The sequence below is a fragment of the Durio zibethinus genome, chromosome 27 (assembly GCF_047325235.1).
Source record: "Durio zibethinus cultivar Kanyao isolate XHJ-2024 chromosome 27, ASM4732523v1, whole genome shotgun sequence".
Classification (NCBI taxonomy): Eukaryota; Viridiplantae; Streptophyta; class Magnoliopsida; order Malvales; family Malvaceae; genus Durio; species Durio zibethinus.
In genome coordinates, this window is record NC_143188.1 from 7,066,382 (window position 1) to 7,088,413 (window position 22,032).

At 28.8% G+C, this 22,032-nt stretch overlaps 1 protein-coding gene and 1 long non-coding RNA gene across 4 annotated transcripts; both read right to left on the bottom strand.

The window, feature by feature from the left end:
* Window positions 1–355: 355 nt before the first annotated feature.
* On the bottom strand, window positions 356–8,188 carry LOC149510879 (uncharacterized). Its single transcript, XR_016334620.1, has 3 exons — window positions 7,155–8,188; window positions 6,868–7,025; window positions 356–628 (listed from the first exon to the last, which is right to left on the bottom strand). It is a non-coding gene; the product is annotated as an uncharacterized LOC149510879 (long non-coding RNA).
* Window positions 8,189–10,721: 2,533 nt separating this feature from the next.
* On the bottom strand, window positions 10,722–14,464 carry LOC111279842 (NEDD8-activating enzyme E1 catalytic subunit-like). Of its 3 annotated transcripts, none has more exons than XM_022866903.2 (9): window positions 14,345–14,464; window positions 14,077–14,240; window positions 13,502–13,704; window positions 12,716–12,948; window positions 12,565–12,627; window positions 12,420–12,476; window positions 11,965–12,086; window positions 11,357–11,474; window positions 10,722–11,164 (listed from the first exon to the last, which is right to left on the bottom strand). In XM_022866903.2, the coding sequence occupies exons 1-9, from the start codon at window positions 14,441–14,443 to the stop codon at window positions 10,961–10,963; spliced, it is 1,263 nt and encodes a 420-aa protein (XP_022722638.2). In that variant the 5' UTR covers window positions 14,444–14,464; the 3' UTR covers window positions 10,722–10,960. The 3 variants fall into 3 exon arrangements, with proteins under 3 accessions (XP_022722638.2, XP_022722637.2, XP_022722639.1); XM_022866902.2 differs by having other exon boundaries at window positions 10,722–11,248; XM_022866904.2 differs by having other exon boundaries at window positions 10,927–11,164; window positions 11,316–11,474.
* Window positions 14,465–22,032: the final 7,568 nt, after the last annotated feature.

Below are 22,032 nucleotides of genomic sequence, written 5' to 3' on the forward strand. Positions count from 1 at the left end.
GTAAAAATATTATATCAAGGTTGGCTCGAAAGGCTCAAACGATCCAAAGATAACCTATATCATTTCTCTAATCATGTGTTCTCTAAGATTTTACCTTAAGAGATGATCAGAACAAATTCTAAAATCATGAAACAGCACTTCAAAGGCCAATGCAAAGACAATCTCATGCTCATATAATCAATACTAGATAAAAAAATTATAATTCAATGTTCAAAAGCATCAACTCACAAAAGAATACCATATTCAAGAATTCATTAAACCTAAGTATCATATCATATTTCACACACGTTAAATCTTTTCCTAAAGTTATATTCATTATCAAACACCACATATGATTGGCTTCTTGAAGAATTAATCAAAAAAGTATAATAATGATTCAAGCTACCACATGTTAATCTTAATTTCAAGGCAAAATCAAGTAAAATTCTAGAAACATTTTTTTAAATTTTAAGCAATTTTCTCATACCCCCTAAACTTAAACAATACATTGTCTTCAATGTGCAAGTATCAAGAAATAAAATACAAAAGAGAGGAACAAGAGAACTCCAATATCACATAAGGCATTGTGACTGAATCTCCCATCTAGCTTTGGCCAAAATAATTCATCCATTTCAAGCTCTTATTCAACCTACAAAATAAAGAAACTACATCAATATGTACAAGAACAAATATGCAAAATATATGAATACAAAACATGAAATGTAAAGCTTTGGTTGCCTCCCAAGAAGCGTTTTATTTAAAGTCAAAAACTTGACTTTCATTAATGTTAGAGAATCACACCACATTTCCTTCCCAAATCTACGCACTTGATTCTCTTCCTTTACACCAAATATGTAATGATGATCTCTAAATGACCTTATTTCTCTAGGGTAGAATTGTGTTGTATCTCTATAAATAATCTAAGCATGTTGCAATATAAACCAATAGAGGTGGTCAATGGCTTAAATAGCAATGAGATGGGTAGCACCATGGAGAATATGGATACAAAGTCTACAATGAAAGAATCTTTTGACGATGGTATAAATGTAAACTCAACAAAGGTTATGCCTAATGGTGGAGTCAAACAACCCTCATCACAATCATTAAACGGTGGATTTTCAAACACATACAATTTTGACTCATCATATAATGAAATTTCAATGCACAAAGGAAAAGGCATGGATATACTATAAGGTTCACTTTCTTTTTGACTAGGACCATTGCTCAAACTTTCTTGCAAATCAAAGTAGGGAATTGAACCATTCTCTCCGAAATTCATATCATTCATTTTTTCTTCCATAGATGGTTTATCTAAAAGAAGCTTTAAGAATGAGGTGCCTATAGCTTCGGGCATAAAATCAAGGAATGGAAAAGTTACTAGACAAGTAAGTTCTTTCCTAATGAGTTCCTCTTCATCCTTAAGCTTAATATTAAATTCAAGAAGAAATGCGTCTAAAGGCTTAAATGATCTATATATTAAGCTTACCTTATCAACATATCTATCTACCTCATGCAATCTCACACAATCGGGTAAATGATCATCAAAGAACTTGAAAAATGGTATGAGTGGAATATAAAAATCAATTTGTTCTTGAATGCCATCCTTTATCTTAACTTCTCTGAATGATCTATCATCATCAACTGTCCTAGCCCTAAACTTGTCTTCTACTTCTATTATCTCTTCCTCCATAACTTTTACAAAATGTGGTGTCTCCAATACAACGGGCTCATCATCATCATCAATCCATATTGGACCTGATCGTTTTAAATGATTCCTTAATGTATGCTCCTCATTTTCCTCCTCACAAGGTGTTTACTCTATAGTCTTAAGCATAGGATCTAAAAGGCAAATATTTAAGATATGTGCATTATGATCATATTGCCTAAAATTCCTAATGCATGTAGCTAGATATTGTTAGTATTTTTCTTGAGTTTAGAGCAATTTAATGAGTATCTCCTTAAAGGACAGTTTCTTTTCTTATGAAGGAGATGGTGGTGAATATGGTGTAGATGAAAAATGATGTGAAGATGAATGGTGTTATGATGGAGAAAAATGTTATTGTAATGGAACATAGTGTGGCACTTGAGAAACTTGTAATGATGATGGAGAATATTGGGGTGGTGGAGGGTATTATGGAAGTGAATCATCAGTAGGATAGATTAGGGTGTACTGAGGTAGTAAACTAAAGGAATGTCCCAAACTAATGTCCCACATATTCTTAGGGTAACCTTTCCAAGTGTGAGTAGTGTAGCTGTCTGTATAAGATTGAAAGTATTGGTCAAATGAACACCTATCACTATGGTAAGCTCTACCATGCACTTGGCCATTGTCATGTGGGCTTGGAAACTTATGGACAAAACTAGACTTATGATCACTCTTAGCTTTATTGGCCTCTACTAGATTCTCTTTAGAGTTAAATTTTTCAATCAAATCTTTAAGGGCTAACTCTATTTTGGCATTATCTTCCTCATTAGGCCATGGTCTTAGGTAATCACTAAAGTAATAAGTTTTAGCATCGTCCACATGATACTCGGCTACCTCATTAATATTGGACTCCTACATGAAAAGGAAAATAAATCCTAAACAAAAATATAATAGCTAAGTCTAAACTATCTACACTAAGGCTATGTAAACTAAGTAACTATCCTAAGCAATGCAAACTAAAGAGGTGAACCAATCAAATGAATAGCATGGTGAAGGACGATATTAGCCCAAAACTCTTAACACCTAATCCTTGGCAATAGCACTAAAAACTTAATTCGAGAAAACTACAAATGCACAAGCTGTACAAGTAATAATAATGACCACAAGGTCAAGATGTCAATCACATGAGGATTAGCTAAAAGGGTTCCTAAACTAAGTACCTTTTATCCTTTACCCTTATAAAGTTGGTTAAACCAAAAAATAAGCATGAAAATTAACTATGAAAATAAAAGTGAATAAAGCATAAAAATTATAAAGCTAAGTAAATGAAAAAAAAAAATGAACAAGAATAACAAGTATATGAATGATGTCAAATGAAAAAAATGTAGTAACTAAACTAAATGGAATCATATTTTAAATGAAAATTAAGAACAAAAAACCAAATAATTCAATTAACTAGCCTAAACTGAAACTAGAAGGAAAATTATGAAAATAGTAACTAAATGCACATTGCAAATTGAACAAACTTCTGGCTACTGTTTTGCATTAAAATTTCACATGATCAATTTAAACAAGCTACAATTTCAAAGCTCTATAAAAGAATAAGAAGAAAAATCACTTTGAAAAGAAAAAAAAATCAAAGAAAATTTGCACAAACTCAATGAAAGAACTAATAAAACTGAAACTGGTAACTAGCTTATAAATTGAACTTAAATCAACTTTTTTAGATCTAAATGATACATAAACAAATGCAAATGAGCTGAAAATGAAAAGATCAATTTAAGGAACTAGAATTAAAACTGATTTAAAGAACAAAAAGTGCAAGAAAATGCAAGATCTAATTTAGAAATTCTAAAATAGAATTTGAAATTTCAACTTGCAACTCATTGAATTGAAAAGAAAAAATAATATCTAGCATTTTATAATGAAAATAAACTTAAACTGAGTTAAAGAACACTTTATCAACAAGTATTCTATAAGATTCAACCTAAGAATCATAGAAATTAGCAAGGAAATCAGCTCACTAAGCTAGGAAACCAAACAATACACAACCAAGCACAAACAGAATATATTCAATAATTTTGATCCAAACAACTAATAAAATGTAAAAAAATGAACTAGATCAAGCAAGATTCAACAAATAAACAAGTAAAACTAAGGATTTAGAGTGAAAAAAAGACAAACAACTGGCCAAGGACAAAGCAGTTCCATATTAAAGTTGATTGATCACATCTGACCTACACTTGTCACCTGCATCAAAATGAGTCTTTCAAGATTGATCTAAAATGTTGTGATATGAGTTTAAAGCTGAATTTTTAATATGTTGTAAATAATTGAATTAGGAAACCATGAAAAAAATTGAACAAAAACAAGCAAGATTTGAATGAGATATCATAAAAAAATCGCAAGTAGATCAAAACTAGCATATTCAAAAACAAATTTGAGTATTAACAAAAATTTAGTACATCTGAGCTAGAAAATGAAACAAGTTTTATCGGAAGATTCTAAAAGATCACTTAAAAACACTTGAAAAATAGTAAGATTGCGAAGAAAATCATAGAGAAAATGCTGGAAAATAATGTTTGGCATGAAAATTACAGAAAAGAAAGTACAGGAAAAGTAAAGAAGAAAAATCTTAAATCTCTTTAATTGCCAACCCTCTCCCCCTATTTATAGGAAGAGAGGAATACCTTAAAGTTTAAAAAAAATTCCATAAAAGATCTCCAAGAATTGGGGCTTCTATAGCCTTCTTTTTTTGCTTGTTACATGGCTACAACGCTAGGTGCACTAATGCTAGTTGCTTGGCTACTTTCTTTAATAAATTGCAAGCTTCTTTCATATGAACTTGTTGCTTCACAAAGCCAATTTGATGACAAATCAAAGCTCTTGAAAGTACTATGTCAGCCACTTTTCTTTGCGCTTGATCCCAGCTTGAAATGCCTAGCATTTGCATGATCTTCTATGCCCCCCATGCATGTCCTTCTTCATTCATCTTTCATATATTTTTTTACAAAATATTTTAAACATTTTAGGAATATTTTTAATCTACAATTTACTATAAAAAATTATGAAAATAATACTAAAAACAATTATGCTAGAAAAGTCAAGAAAACTTTCTAATATCAATTTTGCGTATTGACACTAACTTAGGCCTTTTGCACAAACTGTACAAAAAATCCTTCAAATTTGTATAAAAAATGTCCAAATTTCTTCAATTCCATTATTTGTACCTAAACATGAGATAAATGTGTATTTAGAAGCAATTTTGCCAAAAATCCTAAGGAACAAACTAAAATATGAATTAAATTGCGCTAAAAATAAGCATAAAAAAGCTAAAATTTTAATGCAATCACATAGATACTGAGCTGTACAAAATCAACTTAAAATCTTAACATAAAACAAATATTAAAGGAAAACTTAATTGCATTCATTGGTTAAAGTGTATTTACTATCATGACTATAACAACTATATTAAAAAGATTAAACAACTTCTTTTGATAATTAATATGAAGGCATATGTAAAAAACTGATGCCAAAAACTTTAAATATAAAAAAATACATAAACAAAAAATCATTTTTAAAAAAAATAGAAAATCATTAAATTAACTTATTTATAAAACTACGAACATCTATCTATTGGAGTGCATATCATATCATCAAAAGTTAATAAAATGAGCATATCAATGTTGTTGCAACAAATGATAGTTGACATAATAACTATTAAAATTAAGATTTTAAAGAACAACTTGCTAATCCCTTGAATTAACCTTTCATTATATATACAATAATAAGAAAAGAGAATCAATTACAAATTACACATTAATGCTCATAACTAATCCTTCCTAAATTATCTCTCATAAAATATTCCTATAATATTCAAACTTAGACACATGCATACACTAACACTCCCCCTCAAAGTGGAGCATATATATCAATCATGCTCAACTTGTTACATATATAGTCAACTTGAACTCCTAGAAGTGATTTCATTAGAATATCGGCTAGTTGTTCCCTTGTGCACACGTGTTTCAATAATATTGTTGCACTTTATAACTTTTCCTTAATGAAATGACACTTAACATTTATATGCTTGGTTTTTTCATGAAAAACTAGATTGGAAGTAATATGAACCACCGCTTGATTATCACACCATAACTTTATAAAGGTCTAAATCAAAAGCCCAATTTCATCTAAGAATTGAACCATTGATAATACCTCTATTGTAGCCAAAGCCATGGCTTTATACTCTACTTCTATACTAGACCTAACAACTATTTGTTGTTTTTTGCTCTTCCAAAACACTAGATTACTCTCAAGGAAGATAACATAACAAAATGTAGACTTCCTATCTATAGAAAAGCCTACCCAATTTGTATTTGCATAGGCTCGAATACCTTCCCATCACTAGTAGAACTATAGAGTATTCCATTTCTAGGATTTCTCAACAAATATCAGAGGATGTGCATCACTGCTCTCTAGTAAGTATCTTTGGGAGCTTCCATGAATTAATTAATTACACTTACTAGAAAAGATATATTAGGTCTCGTCATGGTTAAGTAATTCAATTTTTCCACTAGTCTCCTATAAGGTGTGAGATCATCAAATAATGCCATCTTCTTAAGAAAGCTTGATACCTAGATCCATCAGTGTGTCACTTGGCTTAGAATGGAATAAGCCTACATCTATCAAAATATCTAGCACATACTTTCTCGGAGATACAAAGATTATCTTTTTACATCTTCAACTTTAACACCCAAAAAATATTTCAATTGACCAAAATCTTTGGTCTCAAACTGGGACTTAAGATACATCTTAAGTATATCAATCCTTACACTATCACTGCTAGTGATGATGATATCATCTACATATACTCCCAACAATATAAGGCTAGTACTCTATCACATATAAAATACTAAATGATCCTTCTCACTTTATCGTATGCCATATTGAATAAGAGCTACATTAAATTTATCGAACTATGTGTATGGAGATTGCTTCAGACCATACAGAGACTTACACAAATTGCACACCTTCCTAGACTAGGGGTTGCTCCATATATACCTCTTCAATCAAGTTACGATGTAGGAAAGTATTCTTCACATCCAACTGATGTAATGCCCATTTATATGTAATAGCAAAACTGAGAAATAGGTGAATAGATGTCATCTTTGCCACTAGTGAAAAAAAATCAAAATAATCTCTACTCCATAAGTTTGTACATATCCCTTTGCTATTAGTCTTACCTTCAATCTAGCCAATGAACCATCAGGATTCAATTTTGTGGTGTAAACCCATTTGCACCTAATAACTTGTTTCTCTTCTAGCAGAAAAATCAAGTCCCATGTATGGTTGGCCTCTATGGTCATCATCTCATCCTCCATAGCCTTATGCCATCCTAAATCTGCAAAAGCATCAAGAAGAGTACATGACATAGTAATAGCATTAATTGTGGCAATACAAGTATGAAGTTGAGCAAAAAGTCATTTGTATAAGGGCGTGTATAAAGGAAAATTTCTACAAGTTTGCATACTTTTGTGTAGAGCAATCGATACATCTTCGGCCATAATGTCTCAAGGTGGATCCATCGAAGGAAAGACTATCTTGATAAGGCAAGTTTCTATGTCAAATCTGTGTAGGTCCTTCTAGTGTACATATGACCAAATTAAGTATCTAGGCATGCCTTAGAAGAAGATGCATTAATCGATGTACTATGTATTTGATAGATGAAAAAATCTTATTCTTCTGATATGATAGGTGATGGATGAGATTGTAATACTGAAGGAAAAGGAATTGACTCATGAAATGCGATATTTGTTGAAATAATAAAGCAACTTAGGTTTGGAGAGTAGCATCGATACCTTTTCTGGACATGTGAATAACCTAGGAAGATATATTTAAGAGAACATGAGTTTAATTTAATGCGACCAGGATGAGTGTCACAAATAAAACATATGCACCCAAAAACCTTAAGGGAGATTGGAAATAAAGGACAATCAGGACACAATATTTGAAGAGAAACATTTTTTTTATTAAATTGAGATCGATATGACACTCTATGTAGTTTGACAAACTTGCACGATTCATAATCAAAACTAAAATATGATAAATAAAGACACACAGTCTTGCTCCATGATAAGTAGTTGGAGTCATCAAGTTTCTCATCCAACAACTATGAGCCTATGATAATCTCCTGAGTTATCACTTTTGATGCTATTACCTCTTCCTTGGCCATGGCTACAAAACTTTCTTCCTCCAAAACACAACTAATAATCCTTCAATCGGGTAACACAATCCCAAATCAACAACCATGAACTTCATCCCTAGTTCTATAGCCACGCTCTATATTAAGAAAAACTTATCTCCCTTAATCTATTATTCATGAAAAGGTTATAACCCCTTATTCTTGCTGCCTTTAAGAATAAAGGGGTGACCCTCTTTCAACTAATAAAGGACTGTTGAAAAGAAAGGAAAAGTTTTAAGTGCATAGCTTGAGTGTTGTGAAGTCAAAGTCAGTAGTAGTGATGATTTAGGTGGTGACACAAGGGCTCTAACAGATAGATTTAAAGAAAAAAAGAGAGAAAGGGGGTGGTAACGACTAAGGTTATGCTGTTGGTTCTGATACAATGTTAAAATTAAAACTTTAGAGAACAACTTGCTAATCCCTTAGATTAGCCTTTCATTATATAGACAATAATAAAAAAAGAGAATCAATTACAAATTACACATTAATGCTTCAAATTAATCCTTCATAAACTGCCTCCCATGAAATATTCCCATAATATTCCAACTTACACACATGCCTACACTAACAATAACTACAATCTAAATCTAGGCATACCTTTTACCGAAAAACATAAAAAAAAAAAAATGATAGATTAAATATAAATATGAGCAAGAGGATATTTATTTAAAAAAAGAGCTGAAGAGAATTAAAACCTTGCGATACACCTAAAAAAAACTCAAACATTAAATCACATCTAATCGCTTGGTAGGCTATGTAATTGAATAACAAAGGATTCAATTACTAAATCACTAATAAGCACTAATAAAAGATAGCAAGAAACTTCACTTGCAAAATAACAAACCATCATAATACAAAGTAAAACAGAACTTATAATTCATGAAGTGAACAAAAAAATTACTGGCTATTAATTAATTCTGCTAACATTTAAAATTAATTTTAAAATAACAAACACTTTTTGTAAAATAAAAGAGTAAAAGAGGATACTAACAGAAGAGGAAACTTATGGACAATAAAAATATATATAAAAAAAAAACAACCTAGTAAAAAAATGACCTTGAAACACTTGAGCAAATATAGTCATTTAATAAATCAAAATGATATTCTAACAACAAACACCAAAAAAGGAAAAACCATAAATAACAATTAAGTAAATACAAAAAAAAAAAAAAACATGACTTCTCATTCTTTGGTCACAAAAATAAAAACTTGAATGTAAAAAACCAAAGAATAGAAGGTTAAATTTAAACCTAGGAATCTAAAACACGATACGATGATATGACATGAATATGATACGAATATAAGACATGAAGGTGATATGATTTAAAAATTTTATTAATAATTATATCTAGGTTTAAAAATTAAAAATAAATGTATTTTATATTTTTATATCGATATAAATTATGACACATAATTTTCATATTAAATACAATATGAATATACGAATTTTAATATTTTACATGATATAAATATACGAATCGTCAGATTTAGTTAAATCCTTACAGTCGTTCAAAATCAACAATAAACAACACACAATAACATATCAAAGAATGAAAAAAAAAAAAAAGAAAAGCTAGTAGTAAAGCAAGCCAAATAAAAATTAAAAAAAAACAAAGATGAGAAACAACATAAAAGTACACCATAAATTCTCATAAAAAAGTTGTCATCATAAATCACCATTTTCAGCTACAATATAATGTGTCAAAACATAAAAAATTAAACCTCTCATGTTCTCTAACCAAACTATAAGACCAAGTAATGCAAATAATTAGTGAGACAATAAAAAGGTTATATCAATTTTAACATTTTCACTCATGAAATTCAATATTGTTATTTCGACACAACATGCTTTCTAAATAAATAATTAATTAAATGAAACAAAATCAAGCATAAAATATTTCAAAATTAAATGCATGTAAAACATGTGTAAGACAGTTGGCAATAAGGGGAACTTGATTTGAAAAAACCCATCTATAATAATAGCACATAATCTAATTTTTCATCAATAATAGCACATAATCTAATTTTTCATCAACATTAGTCAATAAAAAACAAAAACTATATCCCAATATTTAAAAAAATAAAATTATATAAAAAAACAGATAATAAATTAAGAAACAATCAACTACAATGATCTTTCATCTCTTTCTAGATCAAAATGGACAATCAAATTGAGTTTTGGTTTGGTTTCACTTCTTTACGTATTGTTGTAATTTAGTTTAAAAATCAATTCATTTAAACACTTTATGTTAAAATAATTCTGAAAGAAAATATGAAACTAAATAAAATTTAAATCAAAGAGAAAAAAAAAAACACTTTACCAAAAACTATATAAAGCTCCACTCTTGGCAGTGACGCCTTCGACAGCATGAACGGGCCTCATTCATGGAGACTTCGGTGGGAAATTTGTTAAGTTAGAATTTGGGTTTTTGGGTGGGAAAGAATTGGGGTTTGAGAGGATATTGAGAGAAGCCATTATTGACTTTAAGAAGAATTTAAGGGAGATTAGAAAGGCTTTAGTAAAGATATAGAAAGAGGGGATTGTTGTGCTGCTGGAGTTTCTTAATTGAAGAGAGACAAGCACGGCTTAGAAAGAAGGGCGGTGTGCAACCGTAGTGATACCTTCGCTGATTCTATCAACAAAAGTTTTTTATGACATTATGCTTTTTTTTTAATTTTACATTTTCATCTTAACTAACAAAAAATATAATGATAAAATAATAAATTATTTTTAGTCTTTTTTTTTTTTTTTCTTTTTTCAACTTAATCAAGCAATGAATGAAAAGAAAATTTCAACCCATCTTCCTTCCCTGATAAGCACACCAAAAAAAAAAAAAAATTCTTTTGCTAACTAAATTAACCCTTTCCAGCCATAACAAATTATATATGTGCAATTTGTTTTTAACAGAAGGAGAAAAAGGAATGGAGAAGAGGGAAATAAGATGAAGACTTGAACCTTCAAGCTAAGTATACCATTGCAAAGCAATTGGCATCTAGCAAGTTCAAAATGTAACAACTTGGACCTCAACACAATTTCTTCTACAAATACTGCAAAAAGGGATTGACAAGAATAAATATCATTTATATTTTTATGATTATGCACCACCAGCCATATCCATATCTGTAATCCCATCAATTCCTTTGAAATCAACACGTAATTTTCTTAAACCAGAAGAATTTTTGTTGTCCTTGTTGATTGTACCAATCGCATGGAGGATGTCCTTTGGGATTTTATCCATGAGGTCATATAGTGGTAGATTTAGATTTGATCGGGTCATCTCTTCCAGTACAGGAGGTGCCTGCATGTATAGATTTTTTCCATGATATGTGATTGAAGCCTTTGATATGAGCAGCTTTGGATGCCCCTCTAGCATATCAATGAACTGCTTCGATACAAATGGAATAAAAAACAAAAGCATAAATAAAACAACATACTAAAGTTGAACCCACCAAAACTATAAACTCGGCTCTATAAGATGCAGAAAGTTAACCTCTTGTAGTGTAACTGTAGTATCCAGCTCAATGAGAACACCTGGACCACAAACAAGACAGTCCTTGTCCTTCACAAATTCAGTCACTTTAGTGTGAAGGCCTTCAACACCATTATATCTACAAAAGTAGTATGCAAGCAAGTTTGACAATGGATTTTGATGTTTAATAGATGACCAACATCAAAACATAAAATAATAAATAAATATCACTGTTCTAAAGCCGGAGAAGAGATTAAAACAAAGAAATTGTTCATCCATGCAAATACCAAGTTTGATGATTGTATTCATTTCTACAATGAGCTGTTGAAGATCAAGTCATCACAACAGGAGAATCAACCTTTTTGCATGGTTTCAGAGAGCCTATCCTCCACTCCATCCCTTTCACTATCTTTGCCAAGATTCAGAGTTTATTGCAACTATCATTGTGGTAATAATCTATGTATGCAAAATGAATGGAAAATAAGTAGCAAAATGCACCATACCAAAACAACAATATATGTGAAAGCCATTCAAATGTTGCCACCAAATCATCATAGTTACAATAATACAATGCCCCAAAGAGAGAGAGAGAGAGAGAGAGAGAGAGAGAGAGAGAGAGTTGGACATACGTAAGATAGTTTGATAGAGTTTTACTGAATGCTGATGCAATCTTCAAGGTTTCCAAAGCACATGCAGCAGAAATAATTGCATTGGTGGAAGCAATAGCTGGTATAATGTTTTTTACTACACCCTGTGAGTGACAAAGAAATATTATATTCTTTTATACCATTTACAAGAAAGAAGGAACATCTATAATCAAAGAGGAGAAGACTCTCCATTTTTAATTTAACAAATGACTACTAGTAATTTAAATCAGGCATCACAATGCCACTTGCGGATCATACATAGTTGAGAAGTATGAAATATTGAAAAGTAGTTAAGAAGTAATTTGTTAAAAAAACCAAATTTATACTTTCAACAACTTACAATAACAGCTATTTTCATCAGGAATCATAAAGAAACCAGAAGTAGCAATACGGAAATGAAACAAATACAAAGCACAAACTTTAGCTTCCCAGAATACCTGAGTAAGAGAATAAGTAACTCCTGGAATGCCAAAAAGCTCAGCTCTCTTGACAGCCTGTGATAGTTGGAAGGCATTACTGATAATCAAAAAAGTAAAACCAAACCTAAAGGAAAACAGTGCTACAAAGATTCATATAATTAACCTCATCATAGACCCACTTCATGTGATCTGCATTATCTGGATCAAAAGCCTTTCCACTGCGAACCTATAAGTTTGGGAGAAGAAAACTGTCATGAATATGACATGACATATAGTTGAGAAAGTGACAAGCAAGAAATTAATACTACTGTTACCTCATCCCATTTGATTAAATGAGCATATTCGATACAATGAGCTGCATTTCTGGGGGTTTCTGCTAAAGTACATAAAGGAAACTTCACTTGAGGAGGAAACAGCCAGATAGTACACTCAAAGCATGGCGTGACCCCTGGCACAATCACCCTAGCATGGCCTTTGAAACCTTCAGTCCCACCATCTACCATAGGCTTCATTGTTTCTTCTCGTGGATTGTTATCAGAATCATACTCTTAAATAACAGGGAAAAAAATAAATAGGTACAATATTAGCCTAATTCAACATAGAAAGTCACCTTGACAAATAAATGTTTGGAACATTAAAGGAGAAGAGATGTAGATCATAAAAGATCAGATACCCAGCTCAGAATCCATGCTACAAGAAGAAAAGCAAGTCAAGTAGTATGGTTAACAGACACCTGCTTCTAATTATCTGTTGAACTTCAAATTATCAAACTCACTCCTTGAATGAAAGGCATTCGGGGATTAAACATGTCCCAAGCAACTCAAACATGTTGAGAAACATGCCACAGTTCTGAGCTCTCATTCCTGTCACACCTCATACAAGCATACGGAGCATATGCCATATGGCTGTGTGTAATCTATTACCCTAATGTACTACCATTTTGCCATAACGATGAAGCTAGGGGCTAGAGTATTCGAGTATTTTGCTAACCTCCCCAATAAGATGCATTCTAAGAATTTCAAATACTAGGCCTAAATAATAGATATACAAAGCAAATTTCAAGTATATACAGTCAGCTGGTAATAAGTTAAAAAACACACCAAGGAAACTACAAGCCACAGCATTAATGTAGCTCCGAGCCTCAATGGAATCAAGACCAAGGGCAATAATATTGAAGTCACTATAGAAGTCAATGTCTTTGTCCTCAATTCGGCAAAAATGAGGCACTATATTCACACCACTAACTCTTTCCATGACACGCTTTGCTGCAACCTCAGCTTTTGGCTTACCAACATCTTCTAGCCTACAAGGATTAACACCAAAAATTACAGTAACTTTAAACTTTCCAGCTCCAAATATAAATTATATAGAAGACACAAAATAGACATTCAAGCTACACTGGCTATAATCAAATGAAAATGAAAAAAGTAGTAATGCAAACATAATGATGGTAAAATTTACCTACTGTCAGTCAATTTAGCAAATATAACGAGGTAGAAAAGGAAAAAAAAAAAGCACTAAAATTATAACAATAAGTGCTAACTATCGTCTGGTTCTAATTTGACTATCAATTTAATCACAACAAACCAATTCACCATGGCAGAAAATTCAATCCAGAATCAAACCCCCAAAAAATTCTAAAAATGAAACATAATAAAAAATTACGAAAAAAAACCTGAAGAGGAATTGACGGTTGAGATTGGTTACTTCAATCCGGTCCATGTCAATGACCTCGAGATTTTTAAAACCAGAGAGAGCCAAATCCTTAAGCAGCTCACATCCCAACCCTCCTGCTCCGACCACCAAAATTTTCGCATATTCTTGTAAATCATCCCTTAACTGCAAAACCCCAAATCCCTCAAAAACCAAAACTTCAAAGCCCAAAATTTAAAGATTGCAAATAAACAGTTCGTAAAAAATGGCAAAGAGAGAACGAATTATACTTGGACGCCAGGGTCGAAGGTTGGGCCAACTAGGTTTCCAGGACGGAGGAGGAGCTTGTCCAAGTCTCTTGATTTGCTTGGTGGAGCTGCGTCCGCCATATTTTACGAAGATTTAGGTTCTTCTGGAGGGGAGGGGTTTTTTTTATTTATATACCCGGGACCTGAAACGGAAAGAGGTGAAAAAAGATGGGTTTGTTTTACTTTTTCCTTTTTTTTTTTTTTTTTTTTGATGAAGGTAGCTTCAACTCTACGCTTGGTTCTGATGGCCTCTGGATTTCAGGCGTCCATGGTCTTCACTTTTGGTCACCCGAACAAAAATATGGATCAATTAAATTTACTTTTTTTTTTCTGCAAATTATTTGTTTGTTTGTTTCCGAGAAGAGACATAGAATGGTTGGGAAATGGGCCAAGGTGATCAGTCAATTTTAAGCAGGAAAACGAAAAAAATATAAAAAAAAATTATATGTTTGAAAAAAACGAAACGAAAAAAATTATTAAATAATAATAATAATAGTTTTTATATTTTATTTGTATTTTATATAAAGATATAGATACATGTATGAATTATCTATGTATGAATTATCTTGCGTAAAAATACGGGTAAATTTAATTGTTTTTGGTATTATGTTGTTTGATTGGTTGGATTTTTTCAAGGGCTATTGTACACTTTAAGGCCCATTGTTAATTGAGAATAAAATCAACGTTGAATTAAAGTCAATGACAACAATAGCAAAATTGGTGAGAGTAACTGATAATATTATCAAATTTAATTTGTTTGAATAGGAAATTTTTATGAATTATTCTAAAATTATTATAGTTTAAATTTTGTGTCAGAACCGGAAACATTTACATAATTTAATTTTTTATTTGCTGCTTACTTTTTGTTTAAAGAAAATGCTTATAAATTAGTGCTGCAGAAATAAGTAAAAAGTAGGAAGTAATACCAAGGAATTAATGTTGACAACTTTGATTTTGGTCAAAAATTAATATTAACGTATATGGAAGTGATGTCATATTTCTTTTTCTTTTGACAAATAAAGAAAACATATAAAAATGGCAATCAAGCAACTGGTTTGTAGTAATTTGGGAAAAAAAAAGGGGGGGAGGGGGTTGTAATCTTCATGATTTGCGGCAATGGTAGCATAAGAGGAGATCTCAGGGTAAAAATGTATGCATAGCTCCACCAATTATGAGACAAGTGATTCCGGTGGGAAACTACGGTAAAACTTTTACTCTTTTAAGTTCAAAATTTTTAAAAATTTTGGAATGGAATGATTGGGATTTATGAAATTAGAAAGAATTATATTTTATTATACAATCCAAGATCACGTGTATTAAAAAAGTTTTTCTTCAGTGGCACAGCCCAGTTTGTAGATAGAGAATTGAAAATCAAGACACTGATCGGTTGAAATTGACGTTGAAGTAGAGACACCAAAATTCCAATCCTACTCTTCGGTGTTCTTCTATTGTTAATTAATTAGCCTTAACTTTCATCTACTTCAATATGTTATTGAAACGATAATGCCAATTATCGTTACGACCAGTCAAGTATATTTAACAATTGAAAAATTATAAATACATTAACAATGAAATTTTAGATTCTATATATGAAATTAAGAGAATAATAGATATTTTTTAAAATTAAAAATAAAAATAAAATATGTATATCTCTTGTTAAATTAACTCAACAATTTCCCATATTTATACTATTTATTGAAAATAATACCCTAAAGGGTTCAATGATTGACATCTAACATTAGCTAATTGATTAAATAAAAATTTAGTTTGGTTTTTTTTTTTTAAGTTGAGCAGCAAACAACGTCATTTTTATGAAAATTTAAAAAAAAAATCATCCCCAAACTTTAACAAACATTATTTAGGTTAAAATTTAAGAAAAAAAATTAAAAGAACAGAAAAAATATGAACTATCCAAAAACTTAAGTCAAAATAAAAAAAAAAAATGAAAGAAAAGGAAGAGCGAAAGAAAGAGGAAAGAAGTATCTAAAAAGAAAAATGAGAGAAGGGTAATAAAAAAATTGAAGGGAGATAACTTTAGAATAGTAAGAAGCATGAGAAAGAACCAAAAAAAAAAAAAAAATCTATACCATCTATTGAAAATAATTCCTAAGGGGTTGTTACTTGACATTTGTCATCACTTTATTGGTTAAAAAAATGAAAATCGACAAAATGATAAAAGGGAAACAAAAAAGTCTATAAAGACATCACTTTATCAGTAAAAAAAAAAAAATTTAAAAACTAAAAACTAATAAGAAACAAAGAAGTTTCTAGATGCATCACTTTATTGGTTAAAAAAAATCTAAAAATTAAGAAACAAAATAAAAAAAATTTATAGAGGTTGAGATAAAAGAAAAAAAAAGAATAAATATAAAAAAAGAGGAAGGGAGAGAAAAATAAAAGAAATATATAAAGAGACAATGGAAGTTTTTCTAAGAGATAAAAGAAGAAGCCAAAAAAGAGAAAGGCAGTGTAATAATGAAAGGATACTCTCGAGCATGAAGAATGGGAATAAGAGAGAAGAAAGAAGAAAAAACATGAGCAAAAGAGAAAATGAGAAAAAAAATGGAAAAGAGATAAGGAAGCTAGTCTAATAAGAAAGCTACAATCAGAATTGATAAAGAGAAACACAAATGAATAAAAGAGAAAATGAGGAAAAAAAAAAAAGAAGATGAGGAAGCTAGTTTAACAAGAAAGCTATAATTGGAGTTGACGGAGATAAACACAGCAAAGGATAGAGTTGTAGAGGACATCCAACAAGTCAAAGTAGACAAAGAAATGTCTTTAGATTGGATATTTTCCAATTTGCTAAAATTTATCCATTTATTTATGCTCTCTTCAAATTACTTTGGCTTTTTTTTTTAATGACCGTAGTATTTTTATTGCTTTTTTAGATAAGAGTTTGATATAACTCTTTTTGCATTATGATTTTTAAGATTTGATATTACCAAATTTTAACATCTATTTGTATATTAATTTTGATATTTTGATATTTAATTTAACTGGTGCGATGTTTATTATTATTTTCACTTTTGATGCTTCATTTGGAAATAACAAGTATAGTGAAGCAAAATTTTGTATAATATGTTATTTATATTTCATTGTAATTTCAATATTATTATTTAAAACATTTTTTTTTATTGCATAAAAGTTTTATTCATAAATCTAGTGTTGAATTTGAAGAATGGTTTTTTTAATTGTATGGCATCTATCATTTTATGCATGTGAGATATTAATTTAGAAGTTAATATTTTGGTCAATATGACTTTTTATACATATAATTATATATTTGCTTCTTTTTGTTAAAATTATTTGTTATTATATCATGTAGGGCATTTGATTCATAAATTCTTAGATTTTGAGAAAGAATATGGCTTGGAGGAAAGTGATATTAAAGGGAAATGTTTGATTTCTAGGTTTTGTTGACTTTGAGAATGTAAAATTTTTTTCTTTAGTTCACAGAAATAAAAAATTACCTTATAAAATCTTTTACTATGTTGTTCTTGATAATACATAAATAACACGTGACGTTTATAATATTGATATGTGAATAACACATGATATGTGAATAAATATGTTATCTTTGTTAAAATTAAATAATTCTAAAACATAATTTTTTATATTTTCAACAAATATAATCTTATAATTCTAACTACTATCCTAACATTATTGTCCCTATATAGAGAAAACACATTGATCAAATTTTATGTGTAGTAATATTAAATAAATGTATTTTAGATTTTATATGTAACAACATTTTTTTTTAAATATTTTCAACAAAGACTAAATTTTTTTATCTTAAAAAAGCCATTTTTTCAATAAAAATTATGATTTTATCTTAGAAACATCATTTTTATTGAATTTTAAAAACTATATCTTTTTCATGTTTTCATTAAAGACTACATTTTCTTTTTTAGAAACATTATCTTTGTTGAATTCTACAAGATATATATATTTTTTCATGTTTTTAACAAAATTTGTGTTTTTATCCTAGAAACATCATTTTTTTCAATGAAGATAGTATTTTTTATCTTAGAAACATCATCTTTATTGAATTCTAAAAAATATTTTTTTTCATGTTTACAACAAAGATTGCGTTTTATTTTTAAAATGTCATCTCTTTAATAAAGATTATATTTTTTATCTTAAAAATGTCATTTTTGTTAAATTTTAAAAAATAACTTTTTATATTTAACAAAGACCACGTTTTTTATTTTAAAAAACATCATCTTTGTTGAATTATGAAAATTAATTTTTTTCATATTTTCAACAAAAATCATGTTTTTAATAATAACTTTTGTGAAGATTTCAATAACATTGTGTTAAAAACGTGTTCTTTATTTAAAATATATTAAGAAAAAATTATTTTCATAATATTTTATAAAAAAAATACTATGTTTCTAAGATAAATAAAGTTGTTTATATAATATAAAAATATAATTAAGTAAGGGCAAATGAAGAAAAAGTTTCACTTTTACTCCGAAATTTTAAAAGAATCTCATGGAGATGAGGGTTTTTATTCTCCATTACTTTCCTATTTCTTGATACTGTTGGAAATCTTAAAAAACTCCAGTAATCACATTTTTATAAACCAAACCAAGAAATCAAATTATAAAAAGTAAAATTATGAGAGAAAAAATTACTTCCCTCAAACCGAATGCCCTATAAATTGAAGTGTAAATGAGTTATTTCTTTAATCATTATGTCTTAATAAGTTTTCAACTATGCATGTTATTATTTTTCTTTTTAAATATTTTTAGTAAATAGATTTACTAATAATGGATATTATTTTGGCTTTTTTAGATAGATGGATGACATATTGTTTCGATTGTGCTACGTAAAAATTAATTTTTAAGTGAGAGCCGAGTGCCTTTATTAGGTAGTGCTTACTTTTTTCATCACCATTTTTTTCAATTTTGTCACTATTTTTATGTTTAATGCAATCTATGAAATTACTATCTGATTATAAATACTTGTTTAGATCTTTTTGACATAGTTTTTCAATTTTTAAAACCTTCTGAGTTTTTAACTTATCACTTACCATTTTCCACTTGGTATGCTTTCCTCTCTCTCTCTCTCTCTCTCTCTCTATATATATATATATATATATATTAAAATTTTTCCTTGACTTTCCTTTTGATTATTTCTTTTTCATGCAAGGAATGCACAAATAAAACTATGATTTCTTTAGCAACTTAATTTTATAAACAACTATTACATCCGATGAGAGTTTTTTCAAAATTTTAATTACTTGCGAGTTTTCTTAATTTGTTGTTATTTTTAATAAATAGACTAAAAATTTGTGTCAATTACATAGTATTATGAGTTTTGATGAATATTCTTTAACTCACCTTTTTTATTACTTTTTTAATTTTTTCATTTTAAAAGATATAAAAGATTAGTTAAGAAAATTGCATGAAAATATATTTTCAAATCATTTTTAAACTAAAAAGTAAAATATATCCACTTACTAAGCGTTTAGCTTTATTAACTTTATGCTATTGAAATAATATATTAGAATTTTAATCAACTAGTGACACATAATGTTTTTCAAATGTAGTCAATATAGGATTATAACATAGCAGTATATTATAAATTCTTTCTTTAATCTTTCAATTTTCTTCAACCAATGGTTAATTTATCTCTTGCTTTTTTAAAATTTTTAACTTTTTGTTATATTTTTCTTTGCTTTTAATTTTATGGTGATCTCAATTTATTGAATAACTTGCAAGAAAATTTGAAGGATAACCATCATTTTTTATTCAGAGTTGAAAGAAAGCAAATTGGAAGAATAACTTGTAGTTGGAATTTTTTATATCCAAAGTTTTTAAGATTATTCTAAATTTTATAAATTCAAATTGTTTCTATATGATTATAACTAATAAGTTTATTGTATAACAATGATGTTTGTAAAATTAAAGTAATGAAGAACAGTTTTATGTTACTTTCTTCATGATTCTATTCTATAGATATGATGATGTATTTAGTTGAAGTGAAGTATTTAGTGGGGACTTCCTTATTAATAGCAAGATTGCTTTGATATATTGTTATCTTTCACAATTGTTGCACTAAAATAAAGAGTAATGTTGACTTTATTTAATGCAATTACTAGTAAATCCTTGCATTTATTCTTTTTTTTTATTATTTTCATTTTCATACTAATTGTATTTGCATTCATTTTTATTGATCAGATAAATTATTATTAGTTTTAATTATTAGGCCAACTTATTAACATGGTATGAAGCATGGGTAACCCACTAGTAATGAAAGAAAAGTCTTCCCTTCTTGAAATTAATTATACATTTTTTAAAAAATTTTTATACATTTGCTTTCATTTTTCATTTTTCTTTATCTTTATGAACTTTTAGTTAAGTTTGATTTTTTTAGAATAAACAAGTTATGAGACAAAGGATTGCTATTAAAGGATAGATTTGACTAGATTATAAGCAATCGGCTCTAGCCACTTAAAAAACCATGATGACATTGCAAATGGAAAAAGGTTTTTCTAAATTTTCTTTTTCTTTTTTTTTTTTTTTTACTTTTATTCATATTTGATTATTTTATTTATATATATTGGGTAATTCAGTATAATATGAGACGGATTGATGTGACATGAAATTTGGTAATTTTATAATGAAGATGGCCATGAAGATCTTGGTAGTAGGAGTCTAAAAGCTATTGTTTGTTTCATATTCGAAGTAAGAACCAAGATGAATAAAACAATAAAGCAGGCCATTATCCTTTTTAAAATGTTTTTTATGTTTATTAGATTTTTTATGATACCTCAAGATTGTAATGGATGAGAAATGTCTTTTTCATAGAGCTTAGTCAAATTTTATCAAAATGGGTATAGTAAAATGCTAGTTATTTGATTAATCTATGAGTTTTTATCTTGCTTTTTGGAACTAAAAAGAGAATATTATTTCTATTTCATGTGACAATTATGAACTATTTTTCACTTTTTTTGACATTTATGTAGTGTTCTAATTATTTAAAATGATGTTGGATTCTTATTTGATACATAGTGTAGCAAATATTGATAAAATATATAGAGTAGGAAAATCATTCAAAAAGTTTAAATCCAGACAAAAAGAACAACCCATAATTTTAAAGGTATGAATTAGATTGATTGAATTTTTTCTAACATGTAATTCAATGCAATGCAATTCTCTTATGTACATTTGTTACAAAAACACTTGGACTCTTATAAAAGTATAGGAACATTTAGTAATTTTTTTATCTATGAAATTTATCACTTCTTAATGGTTAAAATAAAAAATTTTCAAGTTTAATTTACAAGATGTATAAAATGAAATAGAATCATTTTTTTTTTATTTCCAATTTCAATACATAACAATAAATTACTAAAAAAGGGATAAAAGGTTTGAATTTTGTAGTAGTAATCTTTTCATTATTATTTTATAGATATCATTTTTTTCTTTAGATCATGTATGATTAATTATTGCAATGTTATTGCACAATGCCAATTTTCTTTATCTACTAACGAAACTTTTTGAAATATATTATGAATTGTATTTTCATACATGTTTATTGCATATGACAAGCTCATATGTTGTCCATAATAGCCCTTAAGACTGATTTAATTGGTATTTTAGTAATATATTTAATTAGCCTTTAGACATGTTTTATATAAATTATGTTTTCTATTAGCC

Bases quoted from the DNA above. Each gene is read 5' to 3' on its own strand.
- LOC111279842 (XM_022866902.2), bottom strand. From the start codon at position 14,443: ATGGCGGACGCAGCTCCACCAAGCAAATCAAGAGACTTGGACAAGCTC. The intron at 12,087-12,419 runs GTATTCTGGGAA...TGTCACTCACAG, and splicing joins TTACTTATTCTCTTACTCAG to GGTGTAGTAAAAAACATTAT. The intron at 11,249-11,356 runs GTTAACTTTCTG...GTATCGAAGCAG, and splicing joins CTACAGTTACACTACAAGAG to TTCATTGATATGCTAGAGGG.